This window comes from Felis catus, chromosome C2, assembly GCF_018350175.1.
Source record: "Felis catus isolate Fca126 chromosome C2, F.catus_Fca126_mat1.0, whole genome shotgun sequence".
NCBI classification, from domain to species: domain Eukaryota; kingdom Metazoa; phylum Chordata; class Mammalia; order Carnivora; family Felidae; genus Felis; species Felis catus.
The window spans coordinates 54,626,253-54,644,024 of NC_058376.1; the positions used below are offsets into that span (position 1 = coordinate 54,626,253).

General features: G+C 38.3%; 1 protein-coding gene across 7 annotated transcripts in view; it reads left to right on the forward strand.

Moving 5' to 3' along the window:
* The window catches only part of BBX (BBX high mobility group box domain containing), a 286,976-nt gene that overhangs the window by 238,377 nt on the left and 30,827 nt on the right, over positions 1–17,772 (forward strand). For all 7 annotated transcript variants that reach the window (XM_019839647.2, XM_003991606.5, XM_019839650.2 and 4 more), the window contains 3 exons: positions 7,780–8,788; positions 9,775–9,913; positions 13,245–13,393. In XM_019839647.2, coding sequence (XP_019695206.1) covers positions 7,780–8,788; positions 9,775–9,913; positions 13,245–13,393 — 1,297 coding nt within the window. The remainder of the gene's footprint in view (positions 1–7,779; positions 8,789–9,774; positions 9,914–13,244; positions 13,394–17,772) is intronic.

Sequence of the window (17,772 nt, forward strand, 5' to 3'; positions counted from 1 at the left end):
CCTCCTCCTCATAGCCCCCTGAAACCTGGAATCTCGGCACACAGCTCTCAGCTCAGCCCCTCCTACGCTACTGTCATATAACTGAATCCCAATACCTATGATATATTTGAGGGGGTCTTTTTTTTTTAAGTGGTGTATTTCTTTCCATAGCTTTTTAGGCAGAGTTGTGAGTCATTTTTAGAAAACTCCCATCCTAAAACTTTTCATTTCATTCCCAATTGCATCAACTTATTTTTGGAGGAACTGAAATAATAGGAATTCTCCTAATGACTTCCTTTAACACTTCTGGGGGAGACTTTAATAGATGGCCTATGGAACAAAGGCCACCCCACCCCATCTAGAGTCTTCAGAATGGGTATAATTTCTGAAGAAATAGTAAAGAGAAACATTTAAGCCACCTTTTCACCTGGTCGTGTTTCTGCAAACCAAATAGAAAACTACTTAATATGCTCAGATTTCAGTGTTGAGAGATGCTTAGACCACTGTTCTGTGACCAGTTATCTTTTATAATAAAGAAAATTGAATTTTCTTAGCAGCAGTGCTATTCTTTATTCTCTGAGACCATCAGCCAGTGTATGTTTATGGCAATAACATTCTGATTTTATTTAATTATGGGAGAAGTGCACATCTTGGAAAACACTGCTAAATGCCATCCTAGGGTTATGTCTACACTGTTTTGGCAGATAATAAGCCAGTACAAAATGATTGTAAACATACCTTGGCTGCAAAACATTTATTTTGTACTAAAAGGCAAAGATTTTGAAATTGAAACTTCTTGATTAGTGTCAGTGGCTCTGTTTTCACACTGCCTTGTTTTTAATCGAGCTGGATCCTTTACAATAGACAATGAAAGACAAAAGATAATTAAGGAGTGTAATAGTATGGTACATTTTGGAGCAACTTACCCATTCCTTTGTACCAGTTAAAGAACATCTATTTCTGTGGTATTATTCTTATCTAGTACACATGATTAATTATTTTTTGCTGGTCATTTCACTGTCTTTTATAGCAGAACACATTAAAGAAATGAATCAATATCTTAACATTTGTAGAAGGGAACACATTTTAAAATGTCTTTTGATTCAAAGAGGTAAAAGCTTGTCACAACTCAGATTTATTATGTCTCTGTAGTCCCCCATAGCAACCCCGAGCCTATGGCACAATCTTACCTGAACTGAAAATGGCAATCTTCTTGAACCCAGGAACATAAAAAATAATCCCTCCACTGCACATTTTATCTCACCTCTTCAATATTCCTACTGAAATTTTTCTTTGTAATAATTTTGAAGAGGGTGATTTGTATATGTCTGTCCAATATGTGCATCCTTTAGAATCTCCAGTTTCAACATACTCATTTTTCTTTTGGGGGTAAGTTACATTTCTTCCAGCTCATCACTGACAGGCCATTCTGACTACACAAAACAGTGAGAAACTTCAGTGAGGTTTCAGTTATCAAAGTAAAACTACAATATTAGTGATTAATTCTCACTGGTGCTCTTGGGAAGCATAAGTAAGGACAGTGTGAATGCTGGTCTAGGCCAAGCAATAGCGTGGTCCTAATTAGCATTGTTTTTTATAGACTTGTAAGGTAACTTTCTTGGTATGAATCAGATTGCATTTTAGACTCAGAACTAATGAACCATTCAATTCAACACAATTATCTACGAAATGCCTTCTTTTTGAAAGGTACTAGGATATATTCTTGGAGGAGAGTACAGAGGTGAACAGGATCCATTTTGTGCCCCCTGAGTTACAGTTATAAAAAATATGGTGCCTGAGGGAATAGACCGTAGATATCAAATATTTATGCCAGGCATTTGATTTAAAACATTAGCATTCTGACTTCTTGGAATACAGCCATGGGAATTCGATCTAGAAGGTGTCCTGCAGACATTTTACATCCTCACTCTTCAAGAAGTTTATTGTTCAATTTAAAATAATAATAAAAGAATAAATTGTCATTTACTAAGGCATATTCTATTTCAAGGCTTGATTAACAACCAACCCTCTATTAAGGGCAACTTGACTAATTAATAACAGATATTAATTCTGTGCGTCCCACAGTGCAGTTTTATTCACCTGAGTTCACACTGATTTATGCTTCTCTGTGTCCACTGTGTGCTTATCTGTATGCATGTCCATGCATGTGAACAGAATGTAGTTTGTATGCAGTTTCGTAAGCCCCACTAAAGTTAGTTGATAAATGCACTCAAGTAGATGAAAGTAGATGTTTGTACCCAGTAGTAGAAGTGAGCTTAACTATATGTTTAATGAGACTAACTTCTTGAAAGGTAACTGATTTAAGATCTCCTGCATCTAATTTTGTTGTTTATGTTTTTTTCCCCAATTACAGAATCGTTCAACCGTAGAATGAAAAAATCAAAGCAAAGTACTTAACTTAGTGTACCAGGGCCGTGACGTGCCACCAATGATATCCATAAGACTAATTCTACTACTGTCAGAAGCTAAGATTTATTCTATATGGCACAAGGCTACAGAGGGATGGTTGTCAGAATACATTTATTCTTGCTGTGAACTAGGCACTATTTTAAGTGCTGTACATGTCCAGCTCATTGAACCTCACAGTATTCCTAAGAGAAATACTATTAACATCCGTGTTTTATAGATGGGGAAACTAAGGCACAGAAACGTTTATAGAAAATTAGCAAATCAGAGGCAGAGCCAGTCTCAGTCCTAGACAGTCTGGCTCCAGCATCCCTCCCTTTTGGAGTAGCTTCTCGATATAGAATTTGCTCACATCTAAGAGTGATGGCATCTTCTAAGAGTTACTACATCCATAGCTGTTCCCAAGCTGTTTGTGTGGAAATATAGACTGTTAATTCCTAGAGGCTTTTGAGAATTATTTCTAATGAAATGTTTGATCTCACAGAAAAGAAGGTAAAAACTGGGTGCTCTCCCAGAGTCTGTTTGCCCTGCATGACAGTTCATATCCCTGGTGGCTGTAGACTGCCTTTTCTGGGTGCCTATGTCCCCTGATAACCAGCTGGGTCCAGCCAGTGGGAGACTCTGGTGGGAAAATATGGAATGGGGGGGAAGAGAATGGCCAGGATGTGCAGGGAAGGGGTGAGGAGGGGTGGGGGCAAAGCAAAGGTAACATCTCTTCTACGTGTTGAGCTCCTCCAGTTAGGCCCACCATGGTTCTGTCTTCCTCTGGAGGCCTTCCCCCATTTGTTCCTGTTGTTGCTAATCTCTGGATTGCCTCACCAACCTCCTATTTGGGTGTCTCAGTTCTTTATTACCTGGGTAACCAACCTGTTCCCTGCATTAAATTCCTCCTGCTGGATATGCTTTAAGTTGTTTGTTTCTGTTTGCCTAGTTAGACTCTGACTGGAATACAAGCCATTTTCATTTTATATTTAGTATGGTTATAAAATTGGCTGAGAATGCTGTTGGCATACTGTGTCCAGATTTCAGCAAGACTTTTGACAGATAATCTTACCATGTCCTTGTGAACAAAACAGGGGTAATTTAGATTGGATTATAAAACATTCTTAGATTGCTGAAGTTTATTAATGTTCAGATCAACCTGATGAAAGGGCTCTAAAAGTCTGCCAGAAGGCTCTGTCCTTAGCCATGTTCTAGTCAACTTACCAAAGATTTGGATGAAGACATAAAATGCAACTTAATCAAATGTGTCCATAACAGAGCTGGAAGGTAATGTAATTCAGAGTTGGAAAGGATAAACTTTATAAGGAAAAACAGAAAATCTCACAACTATATACAAGAAATAAATTATAAAAACATAGAATGGGAGAGACCAAGCTTCCCAGCTAATTAGGTGGGTAAAGAAATCCAAGATTGTTATTGACCACAAGCCCAATACAAGCCAGAAGTATGACTTGGTTTTTGTTTTGTTTTGTTTTTAAAGTGGCTGGGGGGAGATCCATCTTTGGGCCCCATTAGAAGATAAGTATGTTCCTATCAGCTGACAAGTATGCAGTTCTACTTCTCATGTAGAGCATTATGGGAAAGCTAGGAACTTACTCTAAGGAAGATATTGCTAAATCCATGTTCCCTGACCATTGTAAAGCTTTATGTGTAAAGTGTTGTGTCTGCACACATTTATTCACTTTTGTATCACAACAACCCAGTGGAGCATGTCCTGTTACCCCGTTTCTCAGCCTTTATTTCCTCAATATGGATTCAAGTCAAAGTTACATAGCCCACAGTGCTCTAGCCTTAGGCAAGCACTGTGGTACTTCGTTCTGAACCCAACTTACTTCCCAAAAGCCCAGTTCTTGGTTCAGGACACCATACTGCATTTAGGTAAGAGGGGCCCAACTTTTGAAAGGTTGGAAAGCCTTACATGTTAAGGGAACTGGGACATTATACCAGGAGAAGAGACTTGCATCTGTCTCCTAGGATTTGAGAGTCTGTCATATGAGAGAAAGCAGAATTCTTTATGTGACTTCAGAGAACAACTAGTATGATGGAGTGGTAGTTTTTTCCTCAAATTTTAAATATTTCAGAGAGAACCACCCTCTAATACGGTCAGTGTCTTTGTGCAGAAAGTTGGATAATTAAGTCTCAAGAATATTGTAGTAAAGTGAATTTCTACATGGGGAAGAATGTTAAATTAGATTACCTAATATGACACCCAGCTCTGAGTCTGATTTGTGTTTATTTGGGTTTTTGGTTAGTGAGATTTATGATTTGTAGTTTTTGACTCGGAGTTATTTGTTTTATTTTTATAGTTTCACTTCTAGCAATATAATTGTTTTTCTTATAATTTAGGATTAATATACTCTATTTGTGGGAGAAAAAAACTTTTAAGAGCCCGAAACAAGGAAGTAAAGCATGACTAGTGCCTGGTGTAATTACCTCCACAAGAAATATTATGCTATTTCCTGGAATATGTCCCCAGAGTGAATGTCTGCATTTGTTCCATTTCATTCCTAGCTGTGGAATCCTATCAGGGGTGATGAGGAGAATCATTTTGAAATATATTGAAGCAGAGAATGGAGTTTGCAAAGTATTATTAGGTTTGCTCAGATGAACCTATGCAAATACAAACTGTTGGCATGCCACTATAAAACCCAGTGCCTCTATGGGACGTGGCTCCTGCAGGGACTTATTAAAGGTCGCCAGAGTGACAGTGGCTGAAAAACCGTAAAATTTACCTTGAGGATGCCTTTCCAGTCTTCTTTCCAGAACTAGTATTGTCTCTGCCCCCATGTAAGATAGTTCTTCATGAAGGGCTAGGATAATCGAGAAAGGAAAATAAAAATCATTTCAAAATCAATGAAAAAACAGCACATTGTCCAACGAGAATAAAATATGCAGGGAGAATTAAATGTGTCAGTGTGTCAGAATTAAAATAACATTTTTGCTTTGAACTTACTTCTGGTAAGTTTTCGCTAAAGGGGAGTTCTCAGTCTTCGTGACTACTTGCTAAGGTCTAAAAGTTAACTTACGTGATTTTCCAAAAAAGATAGTTCCATTGTGAATCCATACTATTTCAGATCTTCCCTGTAAAAAAATCTGAAGATTGTCATGTTCATTTTTTTTTAACGTGCGTGATCTGCCTCCTCTCACCCTTCTGCAGTTTCTTCTCAGGCTTATCAATTATAATTCTCACAGAAAGATTTGAGATGCGTTGAAAATACTAAGGGGAAAAATGAAGTAAAAGAGGATCTCCTATTTAACTGAATGGCTTATCTATTTAAAAAATGAGTTTTAGGGGCGCCTCGGTGACTCTGTCAGTTTGGCGTCTGACTCTTTCAGCTCAGATCTGATCCCAGGGTTGTGGGGTCAAGCCTCATGTCAAGCTCCACACTGAGCATGAAGCCTGCTTAAGATTCTCAGTCCCTCTGTCTCTCCCTCTCTCTCCCCCTCTCTCTTTGCCCCTTTCCCCTGCTCGCACTCTCTCTCTCTCTCAAATTTAATTTAAAACAATTTTTTAAATGAGTTTTATATACATTAACATTTCTGACAATTTTCCATTTGACACAATGGTAAAATTTTTTTAAAGAATCAGTTTCCTAACTCTTATGCTTGATTTGGGGGCTCAGCAAAACCCAGTACTCTTTTTCCTCTAAGCTGCTAATACAAAATTGGTAAAATGAATAATGGAGAAGAACTCTTGTTCTGCCCTTGGCCTAATCAGCATCGTCAGCCTCATGATGAATCCTCAGAGGCAGAGAGGGGAACTTATTGATCTTTGTATTCTTTTGTTTTTTGGTTACATAAATCAAGGCATTTATTATAGGCCGGCAGTGTTTCACATGGTGGAGCTTCCGCTGCTGGTCTTTCATCTCCTTCAGGCATCTGGAGGTAGACCTTCCTGTGGTGGCAGAAGGGGTGCTGTAGGTCCAGGCACATCAACTGCCGTTTTCATGCCTGAACCACAGTGCCAGATCTCCACAGCTCCTCTTTTCATCTTGATTTTGCCACAGAAGGAGCAAGTGTACTCAGCATGCTGGCTAATTTCAATGTTCTTTACCATTTTCCTGAGAGAAGCAACAATAGCAGGTCCCATATTGACCGATCATTCCAGCCTTCTTGATGCATTTAACCATGTCCTCCCAAACTAAGTCTGAGCCCAGAGAATGGTCTTTGTATCTTTAGGGTCCTCCCATGGGGCCTGGCGCTTGGGAGCATTTCAGGGAATGTTTATGAACGAAAGTCCATGTATTGAAAATGAATTTTACAAAAGCTGCAATTTCCCCTTTCAGAAAATAGCTTTAGATTGAATTTTCGAGGTACCTGGGAACTGGAGAGGAAGATGGCAAGTGTTTCCTATAAGGTCCTATGTGTGAAATTTGGGGAGTTTTAAAACATAACCGGATTGCTGCCAGATGTGTTTTAGTATTCAGAATTTTTCAGATTTTAGAAAAATGATATAGTATATGCATCTTATGCTATGCAGTTAATTCCCACAGGGCATAATGCAAATGCATGAAGATGCTGATAGTGAAAGCATATGAATAGTCACGTTAAATGTGAATTAAGATGTTAAGTAATTTCACATTAGTTCTGGTCACAATTTTTAGGCGTGTAAGTTCAGATTAGATCAAGTCTGCTATCAAATGAGTTTAAAACAAAAAACACCATCACTTAGTTTTCACCACTTTTATGATCTTCAGGTTATCTGTCAGCATCTGAGGCCTGTAATGTTTTTGTTTTTGTTTTTGTTTTCATTAACCAGAATCCTCTGTAGTTATTTAATGAATCATCTTCTCATTTCTAACTTCAACTGGGTAGGTACAAAATGTTGCTCTTTTTCTCGTTTCCCCAAGAAAAAAGAAAAGGTAAACATCTAAACATTTTGGGGATTATTTAGTCAGTATTGGCATCAGTATATCATCTCACTTAAACCTCACAGAATCCTCTGAGACAATCATTCTTGTCATCCTTTTTATTTTACAAAGACAGCTGAGGAGTGAACAGTGAAATGTCCCATTTTAGGCCACAGAGTTAGCAAGTAGCAAAACTAAGACTCAAGCTCAGGTCTTTCAACTCTAGAACCCATCTTCTTTCTACCAAATCATGTTTTCATAGAAAAAGCTTCGGATGAAGCTGGAAAATGAGAAATTTGAGTACATGCTTATCTAAAATGTAATGAATATATCATAATGCCTATGGCCTTTTTAAAATTTGAGTTATTGAAATTAGTTTGGCAGAAGTGGGCTGATTATTGTAAAGTTTGCTTTGATTACTTTAAAGAGGGATAGACTTTTAAAGCTTAAGCTAATTTCAAGTGTATTTCAAAAAAAAATATTATTTTGTCATTCTCCCATTTTTGTTTGAACCGTTTAGATGTGTCTGGCATCAGAGGGGGTTAAAATGGAGGAATCAAAGCTAATGAAGGCAAAAGAATCAGATGGTGGAAGAATTAAAGACTTGGAGAAGGGAAAGGAACAAAGAGAAATAAAAATGGAGAAAACAGATGAAGCCAGGTCACAGAAGGAAGCAGAATTTGAAAAATCAGCTAAGGAAAATGTAAGAGATTCTAAGGAACTAAGAAATTTTGAGGAGCTACGAATGGATGATACAATGGATATAAAAATGGAAGATCCCAAAGAAATTAAAAAGGAAGAACTAGAAGAAGATCAAAAATGTAGTCACTTCCCTGATTTTTCTTATTCTGCCAGTAGCAAGATAATAATAAGCGATGTTCCCAGTAGAAAGGATCATATGTGCCATCCTCATGGAATTATGATCATTGAGGATCCCACAGCATTAAACAAACCAGAGAAACTAAAAAAGAAAAAGAAGAAAAACAAAATGGATCGACATGGAAATGATAAATCCACACCCAAGAAGACTTGCAAAAAGAGGCAGTCTTCAGAGTCTGACATTGAGAGTGTTATATACACCATTGAAGCCGTTGCAAAGGGAGACTGGGGCATCGAGAAACTCGGAGAAACCCCTCGCAAGAAGGTCCGCACATCTTCAAGTGGCAAGGGAAGCATTTTGGATGCCAAGCCACCAAAGAAAAAAGTGAAATCAAGAGAGAAGAAAATGTCAAAGGAGAAATCCTCAGACACCACCAAAGAGTCAAGACCTCCAGATTTCATTAATATTTCTGCCAGCAAGAACATTTCTGGTGAGGTGCCAGAGGGTATAAAAGCAGAACCATTGACCCCCACGGAGGATGCATTACCACCGAGCCTATCTGGACAGGCCAAGCCTGAGGAAAGTGACTGTCACAGAAAAATAGAGACTTGTGGCTCCCGGAAATCTGAGAGGTCTTGCAAAGGTGCTCTTTATAAAACCCTGGTGTCTGAAGGCATGCTCACCTCTCTGCGAGCTAATGTTGACAGAGGTAAGTAACTCCCACAAAAGTGAAAAGAATATGGAAACGTAGTGAATGCCTCCTTTAGACTCATTGAGAAGAGCCACCATAAAGAACAATGTGGCATCAGAACAATATATTTGTACAGTTCTTTATGGTTTATAGACACATGTGTCATTTTACCTACATGTTTTCTAGCACCATAGAGCAGATCTTATATTCATTTTGTAGGTAGTTCTCAGGATATGTGTTCAAATAATTCAAACTTTTTTTTTTAACCTGGTATGGGCTGGCTTCTTGTTTTGAAAGATAAGCACTACATGTTTAAAGTTCTTATGGCTTTTAAAACTGAAGGAAAGAATTTCCTGAATCAAGCAAATCTGTTGGGCAGAATGTTGATCTGTAGGCTCCAAAAGCAAATAATCTGTCTAGCCCTCTCCGTAGGTATTCAAAACTATAGTTGAAGGGAAGGCCTCTTTAAAACATAAGACCAGTTAATGTGTATACCTTTATTTCACAGAGTGTTTTATATAAATTCATCTGTTTTAAAATACAGCATCTGGCTAGGGGACTACGTCTTGCCAAGCTAAATTCCAATTTAGAGATGTCTGAGAAAATGGGTCTAACAAGCCCTGAATGAAGATCCTTGGGAGTACAGGGATATCATTCCAGTAAATCTGAGGGAAATTCACATTAATAGTGCCCACCAGCAAAGGCTTCTACACCTTAGTCTGATTCTCTAATGGGAAAGGTGATAGTAGTTAGTCTGTCTCTTGAGTCACACAGTATGCACAGTACCTGTTGAGTTGTGATAGGAAGACATATCCCATAGCTGTATACTTTTTTTTGCATGTTGTATTATTAAGGGTGGTCCATCACGAATCGCTTAGAGGACACCAAAACTGAAATAGTTACAAATAGCATCATGCAGACGATACCTAAGGGGTCAACAATTCACTTGTGAAGCAACCTCATCCCAATATACCAAGCACATTCTGTCTCTCAAATTCCCTTAGGGAAACGAAGCTCAGGAAAAGGAAACTCCTCTGACCATGAAGGGTGTTGGAATGAAGAAAGCTGGACGTTTAATCAGAGTGGGACCAGTGGGAGCAAGAAGTTCAAGAAGACCAAGCCAAAGGAAGATTCTCTCCTTGGGTAAGTGTCTGTGAGCACAGTCAGCACACTGCATAGACACCAAGTGTGGTAGGTTTTCCAAGGTAAACCTAATTCACTAACTGCTTCTTCTGGAGTATTCATTCATTCTGCACTTATTACAGTCTTAGCAAGCAAGAGCACAGAATCTCCGCATACCACAGGGTTCCTGCTGTTAACACGGTTGTGTGAGTGACCGTGCCATCTGCATTTCAGGTATAGTACATAGTATGTAGATTTGAGATGTAGGCTTCAGTTTGAATTGAGACCCACCATGTATTAGTGCTGTGACATCGTAAATCCTTTAATATTGCCAGGACGCATTTTTCCATCTCAGGTTTACAATGGATATTATGTAAGCATGTTTAAGCGTAAACATGTTTATGTAAGCATTTTGCCATTTTGCTTGCCATATATACTTTATTTAATATTTCTAAAGGTTATGCACATGTATTTATAAAATAATAATGACAGCTCAAAAGGGTAAGGTAAATAAAATTATCCTTCGACCTCTATCTAACCATTTGTGTCGAAACCATGTTCTGTTGCTCTAAGATAAAAATGTTAGATTGACTCTGCTGCAGAGAATACTCAGTTATTAATTATGTGTTGAAATGCAATATCAAGCAATACCATGTACATCGAGATAAAATCATTAAGAATTACTTCATTTTTAGTGTTATTCCAAAGACTCTTAATACCAATCTTAATATACAGGAAGGTATCTGCATATTCAGTTAAACTGTTAAAAATCCTTTGAGATTTCTTATTAGCCCAATTTGAAAAGAATATATTGAATGGAAATAAGTACATTTTTACATTTTTCATATTTTTTCATAAGTGTGTTTAAAGGTATGCAGATTTCATGGATCGGAAGTATTTGGCTTATTCATAAGTATTTGCATTTCTGTTAGTGGAACAATATGTTTTTTCCTTAGAAGTTACAATGCTTTAAAATCTGGTAATTCTAAGGCTCCAGGTCATCAGAAATGGGAGATTGGAAATTATTTCTCTTGTTAAATTCCTCAAGATGATTTACTCAGATGATATTTTTTTTAATTTTTATGTATTTCTTTTCTAATACTTTGTAAGTCCAAAGTAGTTCAAATTAGTTTTGCTTACAAACTCAACTTATAAATAATAACATAAAAATTCTCATATTCATCATTGTCAAATGATATTTTCAAATGCAGAATTTCCTTAAAAAGTGACCACTGAGTGTCAGGACCAATGCTCTGTATCTTCTAGAACTACTAGTGCCCTGTGGGTCTGCTCACTGAGAGAGGAGCAGGTCTCGCGCAGACAGTATGGGATCCTGGGGAAATAAAGCAGAAATTAAGACTCTCAGCAGAGAGGTCTCTGATGCTTCCATTAGAAACTGCTGAGAGCCATGAGAGAGGTGTTTTTACCAATCTTCTTTAGGAACAAGAAAAGTGAAACAATATTTTGAAAGTCTATCTCTGAAAAGAGATTGGTGTATGGGTTGTTTTTGTTTTAATAATTTCTAAGGAAGGCACATGTATGTAACTGGGAGTGTGGTTTTCCTATAGGCTTAAATCTCTGGTCTTGAACCTCTGGTCTTTCCTGTCCCCCACCGACCCCCCACTCCCACCCCCGCCGACATACATAGGCCTTTCAGAATTAGACTATCTGGGTCTGCTTTGTTTGGAATATACCAACACAGCGGATGAGCAGTATGAGATGCCAGTTCCTATCAGTCTTCTCTGAGATTTCTAAATAGGCATTTTAACCCCTTTTATCACAGAAAATATGCTATTTGTTGCCAAGAAAAATTCACTTAGTATTGGCAGTTCTAATCTTACAGATCTCCCCCACAAAAAAAAACATGGATGATTATTATAGTTGAAAAAAGACAAGGAAAAAAAAGTCCCAAGGGACCTTATGAGTTATAAGTCGCATTTTCATGATTTTCTTTTGATTTTTTCAGATTATCTGAAAAAGTTATATTATAGGTAGCTTTCTGATAGTATCTGATTACTATCTGATTTTTCCATTAGTTACAAATGTTTTTTAACTGGATAGAAAAGGTGATTTTATTAATGAAGCAGTATCACCCCCACCACCCTCCCTGCTTTTTATTTTTTTAATATTTATTTATTTTTGATAGAAGGTGAAGAGGGGCAGAGAGAGAGAAACAGGATCTAAAGCAGGCTCTGTACTGTCAGCACGGAGACTGACACGGAGCTCAAACCCGTGAACTGTGAGATCACAACCTGAGCCGAAATCGGCGCTTAGCTGCCTGAGCCACCCAGGCGCCCACCTTCCCTGCTTTGATAGAACTAATTAATGGCCTTTTTCCATTGACCATTCTTTGGTTATCGGACTGTCTTGTCTCTGTTCCCCAACTTGTGTATATTCCTCCAAACAAAATAGTTTTAGGTGGACACACCTCAAGTACATCCTGTAGGTAGCAGCCTAACACATTAGCTGTTAGCTTCTTGTGAGTTGACTCAAAGCTGCCCTCTCTCCAGAAGGCTTTCCATTCTCCATCCGGCACGCACCACCATTCTGCTGCAGCTTCTCCCATCTGTTTGGGTTTCATTTTAGTTAATAAGTCTCAGTAAGTGGAAGTCAGAAGCCAGCCAGTGATCCAGCAGGCATGCTGCCATTGCTGCGTGGGGGCCTTCGAGACCATCAGAAGCAGCCCAAGGATTTCCCAACTTTGCTGGTGCCGTTTCTGCAGTCGTTCCTGGTTTGCGTGAAAGTGGTGCTGCCTGTCTGCCAGTGTGTTCATTGAAAACTGGCTTTCCTTGTCGTTGAGTGGTTTAACGCCATCCTGGTCAACTCTCCAGAATTTGTTTTTATGATCCTCAGAATTTTTGTGTTTTCTTTGTGTGTAGAGATGTTTTAAGCAAGTACTAGTCAGTAAATATGTTTTTAAAAAATAAATCTTATAAAATTGCTGATGGTGATACCCCATCACCAATAAACTTGCCTACACACACACACAAATCTTTACAATGAGAAACTTGTGTGGATGGAATATGCTTTGTGTTGAACTTAGTGGAAAATGTCCATGCCAATGGAGAGAACTTCAAAAATATTCTTATATTTTAAATAATATCTCTGCTTTTCTAAGGTCACAAACAAGGCAACCTTTCTTGTGAGTTGACTGAAAAAACTGTGCTGGTAAATCTTTTCAAGCATTTCTGAGAAGATGTTTTTTTTGTCCTACCACAGAGTTTATCAACAGTGCCCTAATTATCAGGGACCCTGTTTTTAAAATGGAGTATCTTAAAATAGGTCTCATATAATTTTCTGTTTAAATATTTATGTCACGTGCTGATTGATTCCATCCCCCCTCTCTTATTAGCTCAGCAAAGCTGGATGAAGAATTTGAAAAGAAATTCAACAGCCTCCCTCAATACAGTCCTGTTACATTTGACCGGAAATGTGTACCTGTCCCAAGAAAAAAGAAGAAGACTGGAAACATGGCCTCGGAACCGACTAAAACCAGCAAAGGTTAGATGTGTGCTCTACAATGCTCTACAGATGTGTCCTCCTACAGTGTGGTCAGCATCTCAGCCCTCTTTTAAGCTTCTGCAACTCCCTTTAGATACGTAACTGGATTTAGACTGAGGCAGTGAGGCAGCAGCCATTAGAATTTTAGCTGGCCTTCCAGGGTTGTTTTGGCTCCCACCTCACTTCTCTCTCCCTTCTTTCTCTCCTTATCCTCCTCAGCCTCTCTTCTTTGACATCCCAGCCCGAGCATTTGCCCTTAAATATGTCATTTTTTTTGAGAATGTTACACATGGTCTTTGACTTTCTGCTCTTCAGAATTCTCACCTGGAGATGTTAAGCTTTTCTTGAGCAGAAACTGTTGGCCAAGCCTCACCCTTCTATTCACTCTATCTGACAAGTTGAACTCTGGGACTATGAAATTGTTCTATTTGCGTAGTAAGAAGACTCCATTCTTTACTGACAGTATGAACCAAATGAAAATAATGCTCTGGCAATACCTTTAAATTGGTTTTATTAAGTTTAGAAAAATGCTATTTAGCATATTCGTTTTGAAGAATATCACCATCTTCCCTTGTACATAAGGGGAGCTTTTATATTATCAGCATGACTTGGGTGGATCTCAGCATTCATCAAGGGCAACACTGTAGTTCAAAGAACGGTGGTAAAGAGTGTGAAGACCACCTTTACATGTGGGGCAGGGACTGGGATTCTAAACACAGTAACCTGCTCAGGACATTTCAAGCACAATAAAGGACTGTCCTACCCAAAATGACAGCATTGCTTTTATTGAGAAACTTGTCTTCTGATTTTACTCCAGTCTAAAAACTGGTGGGAAAAATGTATCTCTAGTTTTCCATACAGATGTGAAAGACGTCATCCCATTTAGTCACTTCCTGTAAGGGCAGTGAATGGAGAAATGAAGAACTGGTGTGGCTGAGTTTTTGTTGCTTGTAGGATCTGATGGAAGAGTTGATGTAATTTACCCTGTACAAGTGGCTGCCTCCTGCCTGTTCCATGTCAGATCAGATACTTTCCCTTTTTGTGTGCATTTTAGATGGATGGATGGATAGATACAAGATGATACATATCTTCACATGAATCTTGCTAAATTCTAGCATTCGTGGATAATCAGCGATAAATATTAATGAGCAGATACAATTGCATGGATTTAGAGGGACGATATAAGGTCTAGGAAAAATTATGGTTTCTTTGAAGAAATTTAAATTTTCTCCCTCTAGACCTAAAACCTTCTTTGGATACCACAGTTGACACAACTGAGGACAGTCACTTTGTGATCTGTATCTCAAGATAGATCTGTATGGCTGAAGAAAATTCTTCCTTCGTGATTAAAGGTGGAGAGGAACATAAAAGTGATTTCAGAATTAGCTTGGTTTTCCTCTGTGGTCAATAAAAACAAGTCTAGTGAATAAAGAACTAAAAAAGAAATGTTGCTTCACCAAGTTTGCTCATCTGGGAAAAGAAAGTAGGGTTATATCGAGATCTTCCAAGATAAGTAGGAAAGAAATAAAATAGCCTTGTTGACAGGTAGGTAGCTGAACACTGTAATGGATTACCAATGAAATGACAATCTTTGTGCCCTAGGGATATCTAGGAATAGGCAAAGTAGTCCATGAGCCCAAAGATGCCAGGTATCATGAGCTCCCATAATTCTTGGATTTAAAGTTACTGATAAATACCTGACAAGCCAATAAAGTGGAACTTAATTGATTGATGCACAGGATGTATTCTCTTCCTCCACTCCTGGTAGTTGGAGACATTCATTTTCGAGCCCTGAAGCTGGCCAAATTATCTATCAGGGAATGTAACAATAGATTTATTTTTGTAAAGCTATAAAACCCTGAGTTAGGATCTATTTTCATGAGACCTTCTCTTGGGTCTTAGTTATCTGTTATATGTTTTTCCTCTCCCAGCTGAGATTAACAGTATTTCTTTTGATGTGAAATAGGTTTTTGGAGCTTTGGATTATACTTCATACAATATCATCTTAACGCTTCTGTTATGCCTCTCAAGCCCAAAGTCACTGGTTCTTACAGTGTATCAGTAATTACGTGGGTAGGAAGTCTTTCAAGACTTTAGATTTTGCTCTGCATTCTGACTCATGGAGCAAAATGCAGTTAAAATAAAACAGACACTAAATGATATATTCTCTATTTAGCAAACTAAAGAAATAGTATTTGTAACTAATTGTAATTTGGCATTAGCACCACCAGTGCACTGTCCCACAAGTTATTAATGAAATTATCATACCAGCTGTGCTGTAATTGCCTGATCTTTAGAGGATAGAGAAGATTGTTTTCTTAGACTCTAGACTCTTTGCATCTGTGCATAATGAATTGTTCAAAGCAAAAACTGTGTATGAAATCATTAGTTTATTAGCAAAAGAGCATGTGTCCATAGGAAACCTCATTTCTTCTTCAGCAGGTTAGCATTTTGCCTTTATTTTCTTATGTGTTTATCATTCAACATTTATTATATTTTTTTCCTGCCTTATACTAGGTATGTTTTTTAGCTACTCAAGGTTATGTAAAATATATAGAATTTTTCTGAACTGTAGTATCTAGAGGAAATGGTTATGTATGTATGCATTTATACAGTCACATATCTCAACAACATAGTATCTGCATGGGTTTATGATTCTGTTTTCCCAGTTGTCTCCTTATTTATATCTGCATTTCCAAAGACTCTCTTTCCCTTGTCCATTGTCCCCTCCGCTATCTTTGCTCTATCCCTCATGTCTGTATACTGGGTCTTGTCTGAAACTCTACAACAGAAACTCTACAACTCTACGACTCTACAAGTAGGTAACTTGGTTAAGTGTCCAACTCTTGATTTCAGCTCAGTTCATGATCTCGCAGTGAGATGAGCCCCGAGTCAGGCTCTGCACTGACAACATGGGGCCTGCTTGTGATTCTCTCTCCCTCCCTCTCTGCCCCTCCCCTGCTTGTGTGTGTGTGTGTGTGTGTGTGTGTGTGTGTGTGTGTGCGCGCGCGCGCACACGTGCATGCGCACTCTCTCAAAATAAATAAACATAAACTTTAAAAAAGAAAACTAGGACAAAAAGGGTGAGCATAACTAAATGATACCTTCCTCTGACTGGGCTCAGGCTATATTATAGTAGGCAGAGCACAACGACTTAGAAAAAGATTTTCCCTTGCTTCTAAGAATGAATTACCCAGTAAGTTGTAATGCATCTAACTGGTACAGTTCAGTTCAGGCAGCCCAGGCCTATAGTGTTTTCTGGTTTATCTCCCTTAGTTACTTGTATATATTCAAATAAAAGCTTTAAATTATAAGTCTAAATTTAATTGTAACTTAAGGGATAGGTTTTGACACATTATTTTAAGTATATTGTTAATTTATGAAGCACTTTTTACAAAAGTATCAGAAGTCAGAGTGCTGTACAGAATAGTAATTTTCAGACAAAGTCGGGTCATGAAGAAAACGTTAATTGAGTTGAACTTAGAGTGTTTAAATTATGCGCCAGCTTGACCCTTGACTTCACTTTTCCCCTGTATATCTTCAATCTTCCCACATTGTTCCTTAGCCCATTATCACACATGCTGTTGATCCTCATATTTTAAAATTGGAATTCCAAATGATTAAAGATTTTCAATTTTAAAAAATCACAATGATAATAAACGACTCAGGTTTATAAAATTAAAGGTTGAGGACAGAATCCCCCGTTTGGGATTGAGCCAAACTGAGGCTACATTCAGTGTTACCGGACCTAGTGCTGATGTCAGCCAGCCCAGCCCTTCCTATCAAGAAGTTATAGCTTCCAGGTTGGGCAGAACTCTGTATTTTGCCCTGTTAACCGAGAGTCTTCATTGCCACCAGATGTTTTCAGGAACATGGGGATAGCACATTTGCAGATGTAAAAGGTGTACCTAATATAATCCTGAGTTCCTTCACAAGGCATGCATGTCTGGCTCGATGAGGCAGCTTCTTCCCCTCGTTGAATCCTAACTTGACTGTGGCTGGCTCACCTAGACTTCCTCAAGTCAGCAGATCCACATGCCCAGTAGCTGGGAGCACTTAGCTGTAAATTATCACAAAGGAATTTATTGTTTCATTGTGTCTATTACAAAAATGATAGCCAATTTTAGAATAAAACTTCTGCTTTTTTTATAGCTTAGAAACATGAAACCATTGAACCTGGGCATAAGTCACCACCATTTGAGTTATGCATAACATTTGTTCCCTACGACAGTTTTTAAAAAGCAAGGTTTACTAAATCACCTTACCTGCTGACCTTAAAAATTTATCGTAACAGGCTAATACTGAACTGGCTCCTGTGTCACTACAGCTCTTTACCCCCCCAAAGTGTCCTGTGTCACTACAGCTCCTTAACCATGAAC